A 23653-nucleotide genomic window follows, 5' to 3' on the forward strand; every position below is an offset into this window, starting at 1 on the left:
CCAGCGGCGCACCACCAGACTCCTCAAGCCAGTTCCAGTTCCCCACCTCCCCACAGAAAGCCACTTGACAGACCTGTCTCTAAAATCCCTCAGAGGGCGCTCCACATACAGGCACAAACATCAAACATAACAAATCTATTTAATAAGTTTATCACAACAATTAGGCTAAAATCATGGAAACACAGCTTAGTTTTAATATCTCATAGACCCGTAGCCTGATACCATTGGCAATCTTTTTGAGTTTCTTTTATCTTCGTTTTTTGTGCAAGTTCTAGTTTTCTCAATCTGGTTAAAACTGAGCACTTCGGGCTGTCATTACATTCTATCAACTTTCAGCTCCTCATTTAGTACCACGTCCTACTGACTGTTTTAGTTTGTTTTATCTCTTCGCGACTTTCATTTTTTTTCTGTTTCTAAGGACTTTTTGGGTCTCAAGTAGCTATATCCTAATAATGGTTATTATTCCAGGCACAAATGTTAAAGAAAGATTACATGCTCGTAGAGAAATGACCTACTCTTAATTGCGAAGATGACTTTGAACTAAGAGTTATGTCTGACCAATAAATTAAACCTCAATTGGACCCTGGTATTTAGCGAATTGTGCGGGAGTTGCTATGGGGTGCGTTGGATCGAAGCATGCCAATGGCGGAAAAAATCAACCCCACATGCCTGCCAATGCAAGCCGATATAACCCAATCCCTCAGCCAAATCAAAATAGATATACTCCATATGACCCTCACACCACGTATGGAATGCAACAATCAGCTTATGGTCCCTCTATGATGGGCACTTTGTCACAGGTTTGTACAGATTTTTTTTTCATGATTGTACGCAGGTTGAAAAATTTAAACCGAATATAACAGCAGGATGGTTTGGCGGCTGAAGTATGTTGGATGTTGTGCATCCTAATAAAATGTTTTTTGATGCCTTGGAAACAAGTTGCGCAAAACAAGTTGTTTCATCGATACTTATCAACCGTTGCGGAAGAAACTTGAAAGAACAGCCTAAGTTCTGTACTTGATATGGGTTGCTTAACTCATTCTGGAAGATTCTGATGATAGTGAGCTGTCATGCAAATGGTGTCTTTGTTTTCAAAATCATTTATTGAATTTAACAACCATCCAGGGTATGGCCGGAGGCAACAGAGGTGGTAGTGGTTACAATCCCTACACACAACAGCAGTCAATGCATGGCGGTGGAGGAGGTGCTATGGACGGGAGTGGGATGAATCACCCACATAACCAATACAATGTGCACCCAAAAATGTCAGTCCCCAATCCTTATAACATGCAGCAGTCTCATATGATGCAAGGAGGTGGGTCCCACCATGGCTCACAGTTCAATATAAACAGCTACAACGGTATGGGCGGTGTAGGCGCAGGTGGGAATGGGGGAGGGGGAGACTATTTCTCCCCACATGCAAATGCAACGCCAATAGCACCACGCCAACTGCCTTCCAATGTAAGTTTTTTAATCGTAAATTTCGACAATTTGGGGCTATTAATGCATATAGTTCCCTGAGTACACTAGTGTGCTTAGTATGATTTTACGAATTCATATTTTTCAACCCGCAAATAAAAATACTCATTTGCATATTTCCAAGTGATCCTGGCACAGATGCAAGGACGCGAGGCTCTAAATATTTCGAGTCCGGCTCATAGCAAATGTTGTTCCAAGGCTCATTTTTACTTTTTCCTTTCTTTATTTCACATTTTAAAATTTTCAAACCTACTTTTTGGCAGTTTTCTCGCTTGTGTTTGCGAAGTTCAGCATCTCCATGTGATGCACTCAATTTGACTGTAACTAGTATTATCAGTAGTCTCTCTTACGCAATGATCTGGACTCGTTATTATATAAAAGTGCTCTTCTGATCATAAAATTTTGATAAAGTTTTTTGTTTACGGGTAGCTTTTAGTTCTTAATTGAATTATATTGGGTTTCCACACATCAATTGTTTAAAAAACAATCAAATAAAATTTATAGTCAAATTAATACGGGAGAAGTTGAGGAGCCGACAAAATAAGCTTAATTAAAAACAGAAACCAGTTCAATTGATATTGAACATTGTGTATCTCTTCAGTGAAGCCGTAAAAATTCAGGTTAATTTTGCTTAGCTTTCATTTAAATCGATGTGCTATTTGTTGTAACGAATTGCAATTTTGGTGTTGCCTTTCAGCAGGGACATCATCCGTCCTCGCAACATCAGCAGCAGCACCAACAGCCCCCACCACCTCCCAGACCACAGGGCAGCTCGGCCAGCGAGCGCAGCAGTGTATACACAGCCATTTACCCCCATCATGCGCTGGACCCTGGAGAACTTTCTTTCGAGAAGGGCGACAAATTCCTGGTGCTGAAAGCCGACGGACCCTGGTGGCAGGTAATGCGTTAATACGCAAGCAGAGCGAAAGCTTAGTGTATTTATAAACTGAGAATCTTCTTTTGTACTCTTTTCAATAAAAAAAATAAAAATGGATCAGGATCTGATTTATACCAGGAAGTCTAGGGCTCGAATCTCAACAAAGCCAGATTGGTATTCTTCTTTTTTTTACTTGTCAAAGTAAGAATTTTTACAATTAACTGAGTTTTTTTAAATTGCTTGCGGCCACTTTTGGGTCAATTTTTTTTTTGCTTCGGTTGAACGACGAGTTGCGTAATGAGCTAATTTTCGTTTTTAGGTCGAGTAGATTTTCCAGGAAAAAAATCTTGAAATTGCTTATTAATTTTTTAGTTTCTTAAACACCTTATGGCTCTTTGGATTTTAAAATTGTTTTATTACGCTTGCGGTTTTTCTTTTTTTTTGCGGCTTAACTAGTTAGACGAGGGTCAATGGTTCGAATCCGACCAGGACCTTTTTTTTCTAAATGGAAAATTGTCTGCGCGTCAAAAAATCTTTGTCAGACTTCTGTTTGTCTGATTCTTTTTTATCGGCGCAGTAGTCGCAACACCAATCTTGCTTAAAACTAAGGCTTTTGTACAAATCCTTTCAGTGTGTTCCGGTTTTGGGCAATAATTGAGTTCCAAAAAGCTTTTTAAAAAACAGCTGGAAGTTAATTTTTTTAACTTCTGCTGGAAGCTAACTACTGGAAGTTAACTTCTTTTAAAATTCAAGGATTGTTCTGTGCAGTGGTATCACCCATGATTGAGATGACTAATCCCGGAAGTTCGAATCCAGCCGGGACCTGTTTGTTTTGTGGAAACTTAGTTTTCCATTATTGTCTGCTTATTTTTGTCGGCTTAGGTCCTTTAGAAAAGTTCGCTTTCTTTTTAGCATATTGAAAACAATTTTTAACCTTGCGATAAGCAAGGGTTTTGCAATCAGGTACTAGACTTTTTCCGTAATCAACTTTGTTCACAGGACTTTTCTGGAATCTCTAGTAGTACTTTGTTTCATAATGTATTCAAGTTTTTTAGCGTTCCCAGCCGACATAACTCGGAGGTAACTAATATTTCTGTGATGGCAAAGGTCGTGGGTTCGAATCTGACCAGGACATTTTTTTCCAACGGGAAAAGTTGTTTCAAATAAAGTTGTCGGCCATTTTTTGTCTGCATATCTTTTTTCGGCTTAGTAGTCACATCTTGGTGTCGTTTTTTCGGCTGCGCGCATTTTAACGAATGTTGCTTCAAATGGTTGATTTACTCTTGCATTTTGCAGTTTTTGCATTTTGCAGTTTTTGCATTTTACTCTTGCATTTTGCACTTCGTATTTCCTTCTTTGTTTTTGTTTTGCTTAAATACTTTCTTCGGGACAATTTTATTCGGCCTAATTTTTATCGGCTTAGTGACCTAATTTTGAGTTGGTTGTATGTTTATCACTCGGTTTGTTGAATTTCGATTTTTTCATTTTGAATTTTTAAAAATGTTTTGCCAATTTTTGGTTTTTTTCAGAAACTTCTTATGATTTTCAAAAAAGGGTTTTCAGTGGAAAGACCGCCTGCTCCCCTGTGTGCTTGCGTACTCCCATAGTCTCTTTCTATTTTACCCCTATATCTACAGCCTTCGACAAAGTCTGTGGGGAAATATTTGACCCATATTTTTGATTTTTTTGTTTTCTCGAAAACTTTTTCTTCCAAATCTAAGTTTTTGGTTTCAATGAATGAAACGGAATGAAAAAATTGCCCTGCGTAAGCGGCTACGCTAAATTATTTTGTACACAAATTAAGGGCCTAAATTATATTTTTACGTCAGATCCTTTTATCACACCAAGCAGAAAAAACTACACTACTTTGGAAAAAAACTTTGTAAACCAGAGTTTTCTAAAGACCATGGTCGGAACATTCTGTGCTACTTGCACAGAAACCGGCTATCCTTGTTTGCTTATGCGCTTATGTAACTATGCACAATTTTTTGACTCCCAAATATATGGCCCTCCGAAAAGTCAAAATTTTTTTTTGTTTTGTTTTCTCGAGAACTACACTCCCAAATCTGAGATTTTGCATTCTATCTATTGAAAGAACCGCTTGCGAGAATTGTTCTTGCAGAAACGCGGACTCTTTATTTTCTGCACGCAATTTGTCTGGCATCATTATAACAAGGTTGTACGATGTTTAAAACGTACCTCGTTTTTTTAGCTGGGTCCCCATTTCCCATTTGTTTTTTTTTATCGAGACACGATGATTTTGGTTCACCTAGTCTTTTGCAACATTTTATTTTTTTAACATGTTTTTTATGTCTGTGTTCTATCGCAAGTGATGCAAACCTCGGCTTCGCCTCTGTGGTATTTTATTGGTCGCGTTAATTTTGTTCCAGGAATTTTTCTTTCTATTTTTTCAATTTTTGAAACTTCCGAAAAAAAAGATTTTTGAAGGTTTTATTTCAATTCATTTGCTTGTAATCATTAGTCATTCATGTTTGTATCGCAAGGGGTCCGAAGGTCATCTTCACCTCTGTGTGATTCAAATTGGGATAAAAACTAACCCAATATGGTAAAATTTGGTCAAAAGGTCTCTAGCAAATCTGAAAATTTTAATCCACTTTCAAAAATATGAGTAAAACAAAAACAGCCTGAATAAATTTCCGGGAAAAACCCACACGACTCAAAGTGAAAATTCACTTTCATTAACTTTTGAGAATTAAGAATTTTAACTGAACAATTTAAACAAAGCTAGCGGCAAGCAATTGAAAAAGCGCAGTAGATAGTTGAAAAGAAAAGTCTGGTTTCTTTTGATTTCATAAACATGATCCATTGTTTAAAATAGATGAATTAATTCAAAAAAACATCAAATCCGATTTTTGTTCGCAAAAACAATATAGCCAATTATATCAACTATAGAAGCGTTTCTTCTTTTGGTACTAAATGTGAAGACTGGTACTAAATGAGATGATTAAGACTATCTCGTCTCTAGTTTATGGGTTTATGGAATGATGTGAAGATTCATGCTCAAAGTATAGTGTGGCCCAATTAGACGCAATCAAATCGAGGTCTTTACTTCTGATCAAATGCTGCAAAAGATTATTTCACTGCCATATTGGGTTGGTTGATACTATTCATGTAATTTCAGTGCTGAAAAGGTCTAAACAAAGCTACTTGGCCAGGAATGTACCTAGCCCAGATTTAACGAATATTGCAGAAGGGAACAACAGATAGTAGTAACAATACTGTAAATATTTAATTCAAAGTCAAGATTTTGCGACGGTTATTAATCACTTTTGCTCCACGTGGCGTTATTGGTAATTCCCTTTGCATGTTCATACTAATTAGTGGCAGAAAGTAAGTTCACGCCTATTCGAGGGTCGGATTTGGGGGGGGGGGGGGGGGGGGGGAAGGGGCTGACGCCCTCTCAAGGATTCGACACAAAGGGTCCACCGTATAGTACTATTTTAGGACATACAATTTTGGCTGACCGAAAGTTTTCTAAAGGCGCATTGGGCGCCAATATATACTAATTTTAAAGGGGAGTGCACACTTGGTCAAAAATATCCATAATTAGCCTAAAAACACGTTTTTCGCTCCCCTATTTGCCTGGGGTGCGAAGCATTTGGTCAAAATGAGGACTTTATACTGATTTGGGATCAATTGAGCAATCTCCCCCCCCCCCCATCTCGCGTGGGGGGGAGATAGATCAATAGGTACTTGAGACTTGTTTATAACCACTTGAAAATAGTTTGATTGACCTGAAATCATAAAACATATTTTCCAACGACTGTGGAAAGCCAAAATTTACAATATAAAAGCTCAAAAGTTTCATTCAGATTGAAAAAAGAATCAATAAAACAGGCATAAAAAGCGACTTTTTTCTTTCATAAAATGACAAAAAGCTTTAGCGTACAATATTAAGGTGCTGCTGAGAACCGTTTTTTGCTATTCAGATACAAGACTAGAGCACCAACCCTGGTAAATTGCTTTCCTCGATGAGGCTATGGACCCTAAAACAAAAATTTGCAAAAAAAAAATTTTTTTTTTCATAAATTTCGATTTTTTTTTTTCAAATTTTTTTTCGATACTCATATAAAATAAACTTCAGTCGGTTAATTGATTGCGTGCTTTAAACACATCATCCATATACTTGCGTTTGCTGACGTCTTTTTGAAGAGTTTTTTCGTTTTTGCTGGGTGGGGGAGATAGCTCAATTGGTCATTACGGGGGGGAGAGCTCAAAAAATCTGTTTGGGAGAGCTCAAAAAATCTGTTTGGTCTTGGTCGACCTAAAAAAAGGACGAAATTTTTTGAAACCCTCCCCCTTGAAAATACTGGATCGGCCTCTGGCTTATTCTATAAATAGTATAAAAGTTGTGTCCGTTTCTGCATACTGCTTTCACTGAACTATCTTTTTAAATAAATAAAATAGGCAATGAGTTAAAATCAAAACTTTTAATGATTTGATTAAGTGTAAAAGAAAGAAGTAATATGGGTCGTGATGATTTTTATGCCTGTTTTAGAAATTGTTCACGCTCAAGTTTGTTTTTTAATTTCTTTTCAAGCTCAGTTCAATTCCTTTGTTTGAAGGAAGGCGAGATCCACTATTGAACAGCAAAAGTGTAAGGTCTCAAAAAACGGAAATGACTACTTTTTTCAAAAGTATAGTTGACTGAATTATCAGCGGGAAAAAATAACCTTTTGTTCCAGTTTTTTCTAAATGGGTCACCTTAAAGAAAGAAATACCAATCTTAAGCAGTTCATGAAATATACGTGATCTTTTCGTAGTTAAGAGTCGATGAACGTAGTTCAGACTCTTATATAGGTTGTGATGATTTTTTTTCGTTTTTTTTTCTAAGAAAAGTCTTGAAATTTGTTCAGGCTCAAAAATACTTTTTCGTGGTGTGACTTTTTATTTATTTTTAAGTTCAGTTCAATTTGTTGTTAAAAGTACTATCGAACAGCGATAGTGTAAAGGTCGCAAAAAACGTGATCGACCTCTAGTTTCAAAGGGGGGATTTAATTATCGAATTTCCCGGCGAAAAAATGTCTTAGCTATTAATCCAGTTGTCTCAAATTGGGTTAATTTTGTCAAAAAAGTGTCAATCATAAATTTTTCTTGAAATTCAAAGAGCTTTAAGGCCATCTATTGTTTTCTTTGAAATTCGAAAGTTGAGATTTTTCAAACAAGTAAGCCCGTATTTTTTTCTTTTTACTTGCGTTCATTGACTCTTTTCCAACTGTCTGTTGACTATGTTATATGCTTTAAATTTTGATAGTTGGAAAATGCTCAAAATTTGCATCATGTATGGTGCAAACTCCGTATCTGATGCCAATAATTTCACAAACAAACTTTACCACTTAATCCTGATTGTTTTAACAGGTGACGTGTTTGAAAAACAACCAGACAGGCTATGTTCCCGCCAATTTCCTCTCAAATACAGAGCGTGATGACTGGTTCTTCGGCGCCATCTCGCGCAGAGACGCTGAACAGCTTCTAAACGCCCCCGGAGTCATCCCGGGAACCTTCCTGATCCGTAAACGAGAGACCTGTGCCTCCGGGTACTCGCTGTCGATGCGCGACGACAAGACAGCATGTATGGATAATGTGAAGCACTATAAAATCAAGCTGCAGGAGCAGGACAATAAATACTTCATAACAGCCAAGATTAAGTTCTCCACCCTGAAGGAGTTAGTGGCACATTATCAGACAGATGCAGATGGGCTGGTTTGTGCTCTCACTAAGCCATGTCTGATGCCAGCTCCTCAGATTACATCACTTGCACACACAGACCATTGGGAGTTCCCGCGAGAGAGGATCACCTTCTTTAAGAAACTAGGCTAGTCTCTTATTATTGACAATTTGCTCTATCCAGGTACAAAAAGTAGTAGAATCAGTTATTTTCAGTCTTCTAAAAGCAAAATCTAGAAAAATGCTTCAAAAGTTTGGGTTGTAACTACCTTTGGGCGTACTACAGCTTGACAATAAGAATTTTTGTTCAGCTCATTGGGTTTCGGATCTAATGCTGTAGGTTTATTTAACTGCTGTTTATTCTATTCATTTCACGTCGTATTATTTGCAATTAATGTAACCATTACAAGAAATTTTCGATATTTCAAAAGCAACCAGGCAGGCATCTGTTATATGAACGGTTTAGAATAATCAGGAAAATGTCTTTGTCTTTTAAGTTAGCTTTACTAAATTAATTGGAATTTTTTAAACTACGTTATCGACTTCTAGTTCGGAACGTGGAATTTAATTTTCAAATTTACCAACGGAGTAAAATTTTTACCTATTGATCCAGTTTTCTCAAATTAGGTTGATTTTATCAGAAAAAGGTGTCAATCATAAATTATTTTAGAAACTCCAAGAGAATTAAGGCCATGTTTTTCTCTTAGTAATTCGAAAATTGACTTTAAAAGAAACATGTCAGAGTTTTTTCTGTTTGCTTGTCTCTTTTGTAATGCGTTCATCATCTCTTTTCTTTTTGTCTGTTGGCTATGTTTCCTAGTACAGATCTTTACACATGCGTATTATTATATTCTTCTAATTCTGCGTCAGTTAGATACCGTAAATCAAATTGAAAGGATTATTTTTTGTGTTTTGTTTTGAGAAAAAATATTTTCACTTCTATTGATTTTTTCTAGTCCATTATTACACCATTCATTCGCAACCAAGTTTCCGAACATTGTGTTAGATTACGAGTCTGCTCTTTCCCAATCCAGTCAGCAGAAAAATTGTTTTTTTTTTCATGGCGTTTGCCGTTTTAGCAACAGCATTGGCAATTTAGCATGTATTTATCCGCGTTATTGGTGGCTAGTATCTCGATCCCATGCGCTTAGATGCGAGATATAATAATCGTATTCTCTACATTGGTAGTTGGATTCCGGCTCATGGCGAACTGTATAAAACTTTTTAAAATTAATATAAATTTGTAAGTCAAATGCGTCATTCCGATCATTCAAATTGAACAAAAAATTAGAAAGAAAATATGGAATTGAATTTTAACATAAGAAATCCAAAAACAGCAAAGATACCCATATGCTCTTAGTTTTTGTAAAAATAAGTCTGAATTAAAAAAAAAAATAAATTCCTCACTTTCTTTGAAAGTCGGAACAAAAAACACACTATTGTTTGAATCCAAGTAATTCTATATTCTTTTTTTAAAAAAAAAACCAGAAATAAACGTTAGAACGTTGTTCTACCAAAGTTCAAGTTTGTCTGCTGTTATACCACAACTAGTTTCTTTGAAGCAATAAATCGACTTTTTTCGAAGTCAGGAATATATGAGCTTAAGGTTCTTTATATACTCAGAACATTTTTTACAGCGTATGGATATCAATCTGGATATATTTGGGTTGCCAAGCGAGTTTGCTTTTTGCTTTTATGCTCTGTTACAATTATATACTTGAAAAATTTTTTTGTTCTTTTCGAAATTGTTTTGTTGCGCTTGCGATTTGCAAGCGTTATCAAACGGGAATATATTGTTTTTTTCCGGTTTACACCTAAATTAACTGAATCACTTGAATCATTTACCTTTGGTTCGTATGATTTGCATGTTTTATAACCTTTTTTGACAATAAAAAACTATTTTTTTGAATTTTTTTTTCCAGTTTTTGATTTGTCTTTTCATTGGCTGGAAATTATAGTCATACATTTTTGTATCGCAAGTGACCTGAAGCTCAGCTTCACCTCTGTGTTGAAATTAAACTTCTGTCTATTTCTTTTAAACTGTTGAATTTGAATTCCCCAATCTTGAATTTAAACTTCTTTGTATTATAATTACAAACGGTATAGTCTAATGGTGTGATGTTTTTTTGTATTTTTTCCTTTGATTTGTGATCAACTGTACTGTTTTCTAATGTTTTAGATGGTAGCAAAATTTGGCGTTAATTGAAAATTGTCTCTTGTTTTTGAAACCAACCGCTCGCTTAACTAAGCTAATATACTTAAGCAATCAAAATTAAATGCTTATTTTTTCTGCATTCAGGTCATGGTCAGTTTGGAGAAGTATGGAGTGGGCAGCTTAAATTTGACGGAGGAACAGTAGAAGTGGCAATCAAAACCCTGAAGCCGAACTCGATGTCGGCCGAGGCATTCCTGAAAGAGGCCAACATCATGAAGGAATTACAGCATAAGAATCTGCTGAAATTGCACTGTGTATGTACGAAGGAAGAGCCAGTGTATATTATAACTGAGCTGATGAAGTGCAGTTTATTGGAGTTCCTGAAGGACGGAGAGGGCAAGAATATCACAATGCGAGCTCAGATTGAGATGTCCGCAAACATCGCCGAAGGTAATCTTTTCTGGTTTCATTCGTGCTCTTTTCTGGTTTCATTCGTGCGAGGAGACCTCTAACCAGCATGCGCTAACACTATCCTGAAGACACATGCATGCTTACACTAGTTAGCGAATAAAGGTTTCCAAGAACACAAATGTTTGTCCACAAAAATAATATTTTTGATACAATTCATACCCTCTCTTAACTAAATTTCAGCGGACCTGGTAATTTGAGAGTGTAGCATTTTTACAAAGCGACGCTTTTGCCTAAATAATAATAAGTAGTAAGCACATAAGTTAAGATAACCTATAACTAACTATGATTCATTTGTCTAGGCATGGCGTATCTGGAGAGCAAGAACTACATCCACAGAGACTTGGCTGCGCGTAATGTCCTAGTCGGCTTCAAATACGAGTGTAAGATAGCCGACTTCGGACTGGCAAGATACACGAATGACGACCAAGAGCCTGCACAGAACAAAGTAAGTGATGTTAACCGGTCATTAGTGTCACCGGAAAAAAATCAAACATTTTATGCAAATATCTTTTCAAATGGTTGCGGAAAATTAAGCAAATTATGTAAAAGTTGGGTTGAATGTCAACATTTTTTTCTGAGAACTAGATTTTTTTAGATGCTGAACAGCGGGCATTTTGCTCCTATCGCGATAAATAGTTCTAAAAAAAAATATGCTGGCTGTTTTGTTCAGGCCAACAAGTTCCCCATCAAATGGACAGCCCCTGAGGCAGCTCTGATGGGCAGATTCACAATCAAGTCAGACGTGTGGAGCTTTGGAATCCTACTAGCCGAAATAGCCACCAAAGGTTGGCATGTTTTTCTGTCATCCTTTTCTGTGCCACATATGTGGTTTTTCTCAACGCTATGTCATGATAGTGTAGCGATAAAAATTAACATATCGAAGCTTCAAAGGAAAATTAATATATCGAAGCTTCAAACGGGTATTATAAAGCTTATATGAGCAAGGTTTTTCTGATGAATGAAATTCATTAGAATTCTAATTTTACCATCTGCGAAAGTAATTTAGAGTACTGGTGTACGCCATATTGATGGTTTAAAAAGAATGAACCAGCGTTTTCTTACGTAGCTTGATAGTAACACAAGAATGTGTGTTTCCAGGCAAGGTTCCGTACCCGATGATGACCAACAAAGAGGTGCTGGACAAAGTGAACAATGGGTACAGGATGCCCCGACCACAAGAGTGTCCCGAGAAGCTATATGGTGAGGTGATGCTCAAGTGCTGGCATGCCAACCCCAACAAACGCCCCACTTTCGCACACTTGTTCGCCATCCTGGAAGACTTCAACATCGCGACTGAGAGCAGCTACAACGACGACCACATGTCCCCTCATCAGGTAGTCTCAATATACTCGTGAATAGAGAGTTGCAGAAAGAGTTTGAACAGGCAGAATTTTGTAATTTTTTTTTTCATCAACTCCTTCTAAGACTCTCCTCTCTGAACTTCAATTATTGTTAGGACAACTTCAACGCTTTTCTACGCGTGGCGAGAATCGAACGAGTACCCATTTCAGTAGAATTCTGCAAGCAAATTTTTCAGACAGATTTTATCCCACAAGGTTTCCTTAAATTTGAAATTTGCACGCGATTATAGTTGATTCTGTCTGTCAGAATTTTTTTGTTCACCTAGTTTTTTTTGTTTGTGTTGTATCGCAAACGGTGTTTGTGTTGTATTTCATTTTTTTAATTTGATTTTTTCATTTGCAAGAGCAAGCGTTTTGGATTTTGGAACTGAACTTACTTTTTTCCTGCTAACATTTTCAAATTCTGCTGACATGCTCAACTTTTTGAAAAATCAAAAAAAACTACATCTTAGTTCATTTGAGATAATATTTTACTTTTTCGTATTTGTGGTTTTTGTCTTAATTTATGTCGGCTGACTTCCCCTTTTTGAAGAGTCATTGAACTAGTGCAGACTTATAAAGGTCGTGATGATTTTTGTGTTTTTATTTTAAGAAAAGTCTCCAAAATTGTTTTTTTTTCGCGGTTTAATTTTTGATTTCTTTTTAAGCTCATTTGTTGAAAATAAGTTAAACGCCTCTGTTGAACAGCAAAAGTGGAAAGAACACGAAAAACGTGAATGACTCCTATTTTAAAAAATGGACTTTATCATTCTGGATTATCTGCAGAATTAAAAAAATATATGTATCATTGTTTCTAAATGAGATAAATTTAAAGAAGTGCCAATCTTAAACAATTTATGAAATTTAAAGCGCTTTAACGAGCCACATTTTTTCATCGAAAATAGAAAAATGTTCTAAACTTTTTCGATCATTTTTTTTTTGGTTTTCTTATTCTTTTACACGTTTGCAACCATCTGCGGTAGTGTTTACACAAGAAAATGCCTGTAATGTACTACAAGTCCACTTATTGTTTTAAGTTAAGTCGCATAAATTAGTGGCACTTTCTCAAAAGTGCCAAGTGTAATGTCTGTGATGTAATAGCTGGATTCTGGTAAATACCTACCAATATATTATTTGGCTTAATTTTGATCGACAGATTGAGCATATAGCTCAACTACTATGGCAGTAGACTCCAAAGCTGTAGAGTTTCGATTGGCTATATTTGATTCCCTTTGGTGTAAATGTTTTGTTTTTAAGAGTAGATGAACGTAGTTCAGACTCTTCGCCCGATGATTTTTTTTTCAGGAAAAGTCTGAAAATTTGTTCAGGCTCAAGTTTACTTTTTCGTCAAATTTCAAATTGGCTTAATTTTAACAACAAAAATTGTCCATCATAAATTGTTCTACAAAATCAAAAAGCTTTAAGGTCATCTATTTTTTCGAAATTCAAAAGTTGAAGGTTCTTGAAAAAACAATTCAGTTTTTTTTTTTTCAGTTTCCTTGTGTTCATTACTCTTTTCCAGCTGTTAGTTGGCTATGTTTTCTTTCAAGTTCAGTTATTTCTTTTCTTAAAGAAAGACAAACTCCACTATCGAACAGAAAAGTGGAAAGATCACTAGAAATGTGATCGACTTCTAATTTCAAAAGTGGAGCTTGATTTTCAGTTTTCCCAGCGAAATTAAAACTTTACTTATTGATCCAGTTTACTCAAATTGTGTTAAATTGATCAAAAAAGTGTCAATCATAAATTTTTCTGGAAATACAAAGAGCCTTAAGGGCAGCCTTTTTGTTTACTTGCGTTTATTGAATCTTTTCCAACTGTCTGTTGCAACTGTCTGTTCCAACCTAAATCTGCAATTTATTTTTCAGAATTCTTCTCAGGAAAAAAAGTTGCTAATTGATCTGGTTTTCTCGAATAGTTACTGTCAAAAAACGTGTCATTCATAAAAGATTCCTTGAGTTTAAAGAACTTTCAGGTTATCTATTTTTTTTTTGATTTCGAATGTTGAAACTTTTCTTTTTCCCGGTAGCTTTGAGTTCATTTATACTTTGCCAACTGTTCACTTATTTTTTTCAGCAAAACTACCAATGAGTATTAAATGGTGCGAAATAAACATTAATCACAATTGCCATCTTTTGTGATGTTTCACGGGCATTGCAAAAGTCAAAATGCTGTCAATTATATGTCAATGACAATCATTCAAAAATATCATTGAGAATCGTTTATTGTTAACATTTGGACTGCAGTCACTTCTTCGCACACTTCTGCTCATTACTGGGACAACAATTTTTGCCCAGCTTTTCGGAATTTTTTTAACCTGCAATGAACTGCTTAAATAGCTTTTCGAGTTTGATGGTCCTAATTTTTTCTATCCTTAATTTTATTTTTTTTCCACTGTTAACAGGGCAACCACAACCAGTCGAACATGACCTCCAATTCCATATCTCAGCAGATGAGTGCCAGGATAGACTGACTATGACAAGGGTACACTTGTTATTAGTTGCAACACGCCCACTACCCTACCATCAATCCCTCTTTGCACACAAAACCCAATCCTAATGCAGTCATTCAAAAAGCAAGGCTCCGTTCTGTCGGCGATAGAAGTTGAACAAAAAGACTTAGTAAATAAATTCTGAATTTCTTCTAAACTCAGGCTAGAGATTTTTGTTTTCAAAAAGCGAATTATATAATTTTCTATACAATGAATACATCTTCTTACTAATTTTCATCGAATGTTCCCAGTTTGATTAATAAAATGGAATTATATTTTTCAGTTAGTCCTACTTTTGCATTCCGGTTATTGGCCTGCAAGCCATGGTAAGTTCAAATGCGGCAGTTAGTCAAAGCATTATACCAAAACCAAGTATAATAACGCTCTGGAATGCAAAATGAAGACACAATAAGATGTGATGAAGTTAATATTTCACTCTTTTGGGTGCTGATTGTGCTCGATGTGTTTTGAATAAGTTTATATTGTAGAGATTACGATTTCAAATGACTTTTATTGAATAATGGCCGTCAGATCTTTATTTAGATTTAGAGTAAACTAGACAAACGGGTTTCAGTGAAACTTTTACTTAGTAGCGAAGCTTCAAACGAATAGCCTAGCCACACGACTTGTTTCAATCAAATTAACATGCATCTCAAAGTTCATGAGGTTTACTCAACAAGATAGACCGTTTCCATTTGTGGGAAGTCACGCTTATAATGCCTCTGGTTCTCTTGTAATGTGCACGAAAAGCTGATCTATTTGCCTAAAACAATTTCAAAACCCTGAGAAGGTTAAATTGATGCGGTTGTTTATGATGTAATTTTTTTCATCGAGAACTAACTTACAACTTGGAAAGAAACAAAACTAGTCAATCGATTTAAAACTGGAACTCGTTTGCCGCCACTTAATTCTGAATTCGGTTCAACTAAATCCGAGTGCTAGCTCGTCTAAGAAATCAATTGGAGAAAAAAGTTACTTTTGTACTGATATCCTTCCTGAGTCAGTTGACGTGTGAACTTTTTGTCCCGACTCAATCTGACTAAAGGAAGGGTACGCTTCCTCATCTCATCTCTCGTTGTATCATCTCAGCTCAATTCGTTTCTTCTCTCTCAGAATGCAATTCGATCGATAGATTCCGCCCAATGCGATGCCTACTCTCATTAATTTAAATATTATCAGTTTGTCGCCTACAAAGCTCAATTCAATTTAATTCTTTATTCAGTTTTCTTTTGTCTGCACAAGCGATTAGTGTTATAAACAGGCCTCGGATTTAGTTAAATAACAATTTTTTATGTAGTTACAACTATATTCTGAGAAAATAGAGGAAATAAATTAATCCGAGAGATGAGTTTTTTTGTTAAATTCTGATGAAATCGTCCAGAAAACGAACAGTATTTCAAATTAAAGACCAAAATTGTCATCTTCACCAAGGGCTGAGACCACACTGTGAGAGACTTTGCTGAGACAAAACTGAAAATTAGAAAAATATCGGTAAATTTTACCACAAATGAAATACTCAAAGTTCTCTCAAAAGATCTTCTCAAAGATTGTTATTGAGCGCGTAAATGTTTTGCCGCCATTTTTTTATCATTATGTTTTTGAAGATGATAGTTGTCTTGGCAAATAGTGAGATAATTATATGTTATTTAGTGAAGTTTGACCCAAGACTGAGCGTCTTTTCACGTCTGACAATCATTTATGCGTTAGTTTTATGACGTTGGTCTGCTAAAAGACTCATTTTTTACTTTTAATGCTACAAGAAAATTTAGGCCCTCTTTGCTGATCGTTATCTAATAAAAAAATTAAAATACTACGATTCGGGTTAGGGCCCGTGACTCTTGATGAGGTGGTTAGAGTTTGAACACCTGTATAATTAGTTTGATAAAATTACATATAAAAAACAAGTTGAAACTTTTTTGCAATTTTCTGAGATGTCATATGATGCAATTTGCAAGGTGAGCTCTTGCAAGCAAGCATAAATTAGTGGGTGCTGAAAGTATACGTGCTCTTCTCAATCTGAAAAAATAGTCATTGGAAGTTTCACTGTAGCATTGGAAATTGCATAGCATCTGTTCTCTGCTTTATTTGTGGCTATTGTATGCTACCGTGGCTGAGTGGTTAGTGTGTGAGACTCTTTTACACTTGCGAAGCAAAGTGTATTGGTATGAATTTTTTTTCCAACCTAAGTCGCAAATAAAAGAGCTACTTATGGCGGCTTTTTTGAATCGGTAGGCTGCGTAACAGTATAATTTCATGTGCTTTCAGATTGGATAAGTAAAAATTAGCACAGTTGATGTATTTTTATTTCATCAAATGAAGCGAAAAAGTTATGTTTTAGACAGCAGTACGACGATAAAAAGCTCGATTTCAGAACTTTTCCAACTCAATGTATCGCGCTGTTTTTGTAAATGCAAGATTTATACGTAATTTGGCTTTATGCTTTCCATTTTTTACATGCAAAATTGTGTTTGCTACTTTTGCTGCATCGACTTGGCAATTTATTAGCATATGTAGCTGCGTTTTTGGTGGCTGGCTTTTGGGTAATTCAAGCATCCGTGGCTGAGTGGTTAGTGCATGAGACTCAAACTGGCTAGGTCGCAGATTCGAATCCGGCACGTAGCCGAGTTTTGCTACTACGAGGCCTATTTCTAATTTATTACTTCACTTGATAGAGCTGCTCTTTGATCGTGTTCTCGCATATGTTTGCGAAGCACAGCTTTGCCTCTGTGTAATCTAGGCTGCAGGTTGGAAATTCAGACGTTGCCGAATTTTTGCCAACTGGAGGCTTATTTCTATTTTTTATTGCACTTTATAGAGCTGCTTTTTTGTGTTCTCGCTATTGTTTGCTATGGGAAGCTTCGCTTCTGTGTCATTGATTACTAGCATTAATTAATTAGTATTAAAAACGTCAATCATTCCTCAATCAAAACCAAAAGTCAGCATCCATTATGAGCATCAGTTGGAATCGTATACAGTTGGCAAGTTGAAACTCTCATCGTAGCTCTCAAGAGCTGCCACCATTCTTTTTAAGTTTTTCAGAATAAAAGGCAGTCAAACTTGACACCTGCTCAAGAATTGGTTCATTACGAACAAGTAATGAGCTAAATTATCACCCATAAAAACTGCTGGGAAAATAACTTGTCCAACAGTAGACATGCATCTCGACCAACCACGGCCCTTTCAAATGGGCTTATCGTCAGGGCAGCTAAGTATAAAGTTACAACAGAAACAGTTTTACAATTAGGCGAAAGCAAAAATCTTGAACTAACTGATCACTCTTGTTATTCCTCTGAAATCGTTGCAATTTCTTCGTAAAACTCTTTATTTATAATTGATCGTCGATTCAGTTTTTGTTTGTGGGCAAAACTTGTGTATGTGTTATTGACAATATGTCTGTATATTATGCAAATTAAATGACAATATGTTTTTGTTTTTGCTAGCAGCACATACCCTGAGAAGCTTAATGCAAAGCTATTGCATTTCTTGTTGACCTATTTAGGTAAACGGATTTTCGAATTTTTTTCCTATAGTATTTTTATTGGATCAAATATTTTTCTCGATTTACATGTTGTCGATTATGTTTTAAACCTCGATTTAAATTTTTGAAAATTCGTTCTTTATGAAGAAAAAGCAGCTTAACTTACGATTTGTTGATTTGTGGTGATTGTAGTAATAGGCAACTCTACCACCAGCAAAATTGTTTAGAAAACAGTTGTACTTGTTGCTTAAGAAAAAAAACAGCACCGTGTGTTACCGCTACCCTCATTTCGGCAAAATTTTTAAAATAAAGTTAATGCATATTTCTTGCGATTCTTGGTGACATATTTATAAAAATTTTTTTTTTTTCGAACAAATCTCAAAAAAATTTTATTGGAACAAATGCTTTCCTCAATTTAAAGTTTGTCGGTCATTCGATTTTTTAAAATCAATCAGATGTAATGTGTACTAGCTAAAACTTGAAATTATGCGTGACCAAAGCAAAACTAATCTTATGACATTTCTTTTGGAAGTTCGTCTTCTATAAAGACTGAGTGGCTTGAAATAAGTTTTGTTAAAACGTTCAATTAATTTTACTTTTGTTCTTATCACGTCAAAAAATTTCTACTGCCAGCTGAGATTTTGTAAATACAAACCTTACTATTTGTTGATTCGTGAAAATAGTATTAGTACGTTACTCAACAAAAATCATTTTTTTTATACCAAGTGTACCCGTTGCTGCACAAAATGTGCAGCGTTTTACCACTACCCTCATCTCGGCAAAAAATCTTACTTTTTGTGTTTAAACTTTAGTGAATATGTTTGCCTTATTTAGGTTAAATGGTGATGAATTGGACTCGGGAATTTAGTTCTCAAAAAATTTAGTACACAGTAAAATCAGAAAACATCAGTTATAATGATGATAAAAATGGGGAAATGAAACAAAAAATGTCAGTTAACTGTTTGAAATAAGGAGCCAAAATAACAATAAACCCAAGCCCGTGAATCAAAAAATCTGTACGGAAACAGCCGTTACCAATAATAAGTTGATTTTTAACCAACATATGAAGCTTCATAAAAGTCAAAAAGCCACACGAAGTTTATCAGCACAATAGAACATCAGAAGAACTCTGCCTACAAGTAAAGTAAAGGTGTTCCACTTTTGATCAAAACCATAGCCATGTTTTTTTTTGGTTTTATCCCTAAGCTTTGGTTTCTGCGCTTTGCTCAATCAATGAGTTGCTCCTTCCGGTTGATTAGTTGATGTTTATCTTTTTGCGTCATTTTATAAGACGGCGTTTCAAACCAAATATGAGGGCAAATTGACCTGCAACAGATTTTTCGGCAACAAGCTTCATCTGCGCGCTAGGAAGCTGAAGCTGAATTTACTTCTAAATTCGTACTTCATTTATGAAAACTGTCGCAAAAAAAGTTGACAGATTTTGACTTACTGAACAAATTGGCGGAAATAGGGAGTTAATATCATAAAGTTAGAGCTAAATTTAAATTTAGACTGGAAAATAGATTTTTCTCCCGATTAAATTAAATTTGTCAGAGTTTTTTTATCTGAGCTGATTCATTTTCCGTTACTGATCGCAGTTGAAAAATGAATTTGAAGTAGGAAAAATGATTTCTTTGAATGTTTTTTTTTAAATCCAATAATCCAAGCTGTGAATTTTTTACTAGTATTTTTTTTCGCATAGCAAAAGTGCTATTTTATGTTATTAACTTGTCAAAATAATGCAACTTGAATCAAATTTAGCTTAGATACATAAAATGACAAGTATACATTTGATGTTCATGTGAACAGTGACACCTACAACAAAGTATAGGTAAATTTTTGGAGGAAAAAGGTTGCCCAGAGTTCCAAAGTAGACAATTTGCGCAAGCAGCAGAGTGACTGCATCAGACACTTTCTCTCCAGAATGGATAGGTAAGAAAAAAAAAGTAGACAAAACGTACAGGAAAGCAGTTGGGAAAATCAGTAAAATGACAAAAAGTTTTTCGACGTTTGATAGTTATGCCATCAAAGTCTTCGTTAATTGTGACATTATCATGCAGACCAATATTTGCTACTCTGCGCTTCTCGGTTAAAAAAAGCGACTTCGAAAGCTCCCATTGAACGTTTTCTTGATAACTTGACAGGTACTTGGATCATCATAAAAGCCGGAAAAGTAGCACTGGATCGCGTTTTTTTTCCGAAGATAACTTTTTTCATTGAACAAACCTACAAGATTTCTGACTTTTTTTAATTTGCAAAAACCAATAAAGCCAGTACCTTGAAATAAGAGGTGCAAATAAAAGACTAATTAGAATTGACTTAAGCTTTGGCCGTCGCCGTTTGAGTTTCATACCTTCACACCCATAAGTTTATGGCATAATATTTTATTTCTTCATGGTTGGTTCTTCAACCCTTAATTTCTCAAATTTCCTTGTTGATCAAATTTGATGAATCATTTTTTTTTAAATTACTTTATAAATTTAGTTGTTGCTCGTTTGATTGATAACTCTGCGTTACGAGATTCAACTGAAAAACTAGCAGATTAAAAAACAAATATCAAATTTGCTAGTCATTTAGACCCACTTGTTTTGTTAGTATGAACACAATTGGATACTTCTGAGTATCCAAAGGGAATGTTTCGCATCAAGTCCACAAGATAACTTGACAGTAGTTTTTTTTTAAAAATGCTGTAGAGTTTCCACCATACTTGCAGGTTTAGTTCCTTCCATCTGATTTTGAACATCAACAAAGTCTTTTAATCCTAATTGAATGAAACGATAAGCTACAGCAAACATTTTTTTAGTTTCAGGGAGAATACCCAAAAGCTCCGCACTTTCATTAATGATTATTATTTTGACTTTTGATATTTATGATTATTATTTTGACTACATTTGTGCTCTGATTGTTTCTCCCGAAAAAGTTCGACTTTTTGAATAGAATCTACAGACGGAAAATTTCTAAGCCATCTAAAAGTTACTGTTGCCCTGAACTCAAATTTAAAACGAATTTTTACCTGTGATCTTTTTTTGTTAAGTTATGGGGGTTGAAGTATAGCTAATTTGAGATAATTAACGCTCAATTTACTTCGGGTTATTCACGCGCGAACTGCTAATTATTCTGGCTCAGAAACCGTTCCAAGTTTTAAAAAAAAACACAATTTATTAGTAAATACTGCAAGTAAAACATCAATTTATAGTTTTAAAAACATGAGAGGGATGATCTTCGAAAAAAATTGAGAAAATTGAAAGTTTTTTCCTCTTTTATGAAAAATTCATGGTTTTTAAAGTTTAGTAACTACTCCACGTAGACGTTTAAAAGTAGTAGAAACATTAAGTTCTGGTCTTAGTTTTTCAAAGAGTTAGTTTTTCAAACATTATCAGAGTAAGTTTCAGTTTCAAGCTGAGCTTAAATTTTTCTTATCTTTATATTTTCGTAATTTGGTACTATAGTTTTACCAGTAAATAGTTTTTACTTAAACAAACAACTGAGCGGCGTTTGTTTTGAAATATAAAATTTTTAGAAATGAGAAATTATCAAAAGTGGTAGGGTAGCACCAATAATCCGAGGTTCAAGACCGAACCAAACCTACACTTTTTGAAAAATAAATATTATTATACAGCTTAAACACAAATCATTGGCATATTTTTGTCGGCTTAATCATCAAAAAGGAATTTTGAAGAGCTAATTTCACAAAAATGGAACGCCATTTTCATTATTGCTATACTTACATTTGATAGATGTATACATATTGGAGTGGTAATTGAGCCTCAAGAATTTTTGCAGTTTGGCTGGAATTTGAGGTAAAGGAAAATTGTTTTGTTTATCGAAAAAAAATTGAATACAGCTTCCCAATTTAATTGTTGTCATTAGAAAGCAATGAATGGAGCTGTTTTTTGTTTCTATTTAGCTTAGTGTAAGGTTGATCCTCCTTAAACATTTACGAAGAAGAAAAGGTGCTGCGGAACTTTTTACCGACATTACGGCGAAGCATCAACTTTTTTATTAGAGAGTTTGTATCAGGGTTTGGCTCATTTGGTTGAAGCTGGCATGTTTGCGGTCATAGCAAGGTCTTTGTATTCAAGTACTAAATTTTTATTTTGTAAATAGATTTGCTAAAATAATTGCGAAAAATACAATTACAAAACTACTGCTGAACGGTATACAGATTGTTTTATATGGTTTTTTGACCAGTACAATAAATTTTCCTTCTTTCTGTTTTTGGAAGTTTCTCTAGTCATTGGATGTCGGCTGTGGATCTGTTGGCTAAAATTATCTGCTAATTTTGATTAATTTGAGGTTTTTTTGTTCATGGTATTGATTGGCATGTTGCAGAAAAATGTCGAAATTAATCTCAAGGTGATTTTTAATAGTTTTTGTCTCTTTTCCTTTTGCATAAGTTTGAGTTTTTCAAAAAAATCTGGTAATTTTTTTGTTGGCAGTTAACTGTTTCTCAGTATACTCAAAATAAGAAGTTTTTAATGTAAAATTTTTTTGAAGTTTTTCAAGCAAAATTTTTAAAATAACGTTCTACTTTCTATTTATAGCAAATTAAGTTAATAAAATGAAAATGAAAATATCGCTAGGTTGTTTTTTAACAAACCAGATGTACTCTTAAGTCAGAAACCTATGTTTCTTAAACGTTTTTTTTTTGTTTTTGAAAACATTTTTCGAGAGAAGTTCTTGGTTTGTAAACTCCTTTGTTTTCCATTCCAAGTTTTCCAATCCAAGCAACACATATGTTATGTTGAGCTTATTCCGATTTCGGCTATTTTTTATGCTTGCGATTAGCAAGTCTTATCAAATCGGATTGTAGACTTTTTTTGGGTTAACAACTTTTTAATAGAATCACTTGAATCAGTAAAAAAAATCAGTTAAAAAAGTAAAAAAAATCACTAGAATCGGTTTAAAAATATTCAAAAAAAAACCAACAAAAATCCAGGCTGTGGTTTAGTTTGAAAAATTTTGAAAAACAGCATTATTTCAACCTAAGAATCAGTTTTTTCTCTTTTTTCAATTTTTTTGATTATCGTGGCTTCTTTTTAAAAAAATTTTCTTTGCAGTTTTTTTATCTGATTGAAAATAAGCAATCATAGAACCAATAATTTGGAATTTTCATAAGACTATGCGATTTACAATTGAACTCCTAGCTCGTCCGCTGCTCACAAACTCCATACATTACGACAAAATTTTTAGATTAGAGAGTTGCTGGGAATCCGCCAACATTTTTCGTTAATTTTGATTCAGAAAAAAAAACTTGATGGGCGACTTTTTTAATTAACTTTTTCACCTTTTCTGTCAATTTAGTTTGTTGCATCATAAATGGTCCAGTGTCCGCTTTGTATCTATTATTTGATTAAAAATCATTTTGATTTATTTAGATAAGAGTGCGGGTGATTGAGTTATAAGCTATTTGCTTAAATTTTTTTATTGCTATTTTTTTGAGATTTTTTTGCGCAGTTTATTTTGAATCATGAGAACGCAAAGAATAGTCTTTTGTCATAGTATTTGTAATTCTGATTTTATTTGATTTACAAAGTTTTTAGAAATGTTTCAATTGTCTTTCTTTGAGTAAGTCATTTGAGTTTTAATGCTTTCAAAGTGTAAAAGAAAGTGGATTGATTGCGGTTTGCTTTGTAAACTGGTAGTTTTTCGCGAAAAACAGTAAATAGGTTTT

The 23653-nt window shown here is 34.7% G+C and overlaps 2 protein-coding genes across 5 annotated transcripts in view; both read left to right on the forward strand.

The window, feature by feature from the left end:
- The window catches only part of LOC134840258 (TLC domain-containing protein 4-B-like), a 520491-nt gene that overhangs the window by 309561 nt on the left and 187277 nt on the right, over window positions 1–23653 (forward strand). The gene's annotated exons all lie outside the window — the stretch shown is intronic.
- Window positions 473–15722, forward strand: LOC134839055 (tyrosine-protein kinase SRK2-like). Of its 3 annotated transcripts, XM_063854462.1 has the most exons (10): window positions 473–800; window positions 1126–1461; window positions 2177–2377; window positions 7736–8192; window positions 10344–10649; window positions 10970–11115; window positions 11341–11455; window positions 11769–12004; window positions 14087–14111; window positions 14415–15722. In XM_063854462.1, the coding sequence occupies exons 1-9, from the start codon at window positions 615–617 to the stop codon at window positions 14099–14101; spliced, it is 1998 nt and encodes a 665-aa protein (XP_063710532.1). In that variant the 5' UTR covers window positions 473–614; the 3' UTR covers window positions 14102–14111; window positions 14415–15722. The 3 variants fall into 3 exon arrangements, with proteins under 3 accessions (XP_063710532.1, XP_063710530.1, XP_063710531.1); XM_063854460.1 differs by lacking the exon at window positions 14087–14111; XM_063854461.1 differs by lacking the exon at window positions 14087–14111 and having other exon boundaries at window positions 2180–2377.

Source organism: Symsagittifera roscoffensis, chromosome 2, assembly GCF_963678635.1.
Source record: "Symsagittifera roscoffensis chromosome 2, txSymRosc1.1, whole genome shotgun sequence".
Taxonomy (NCBI): Eukaryota; Metazoa; Xenacoelomorpha; order Acoela; family Convolutidae; genus Symsagittifera; species Symsagittifera roscoffensis.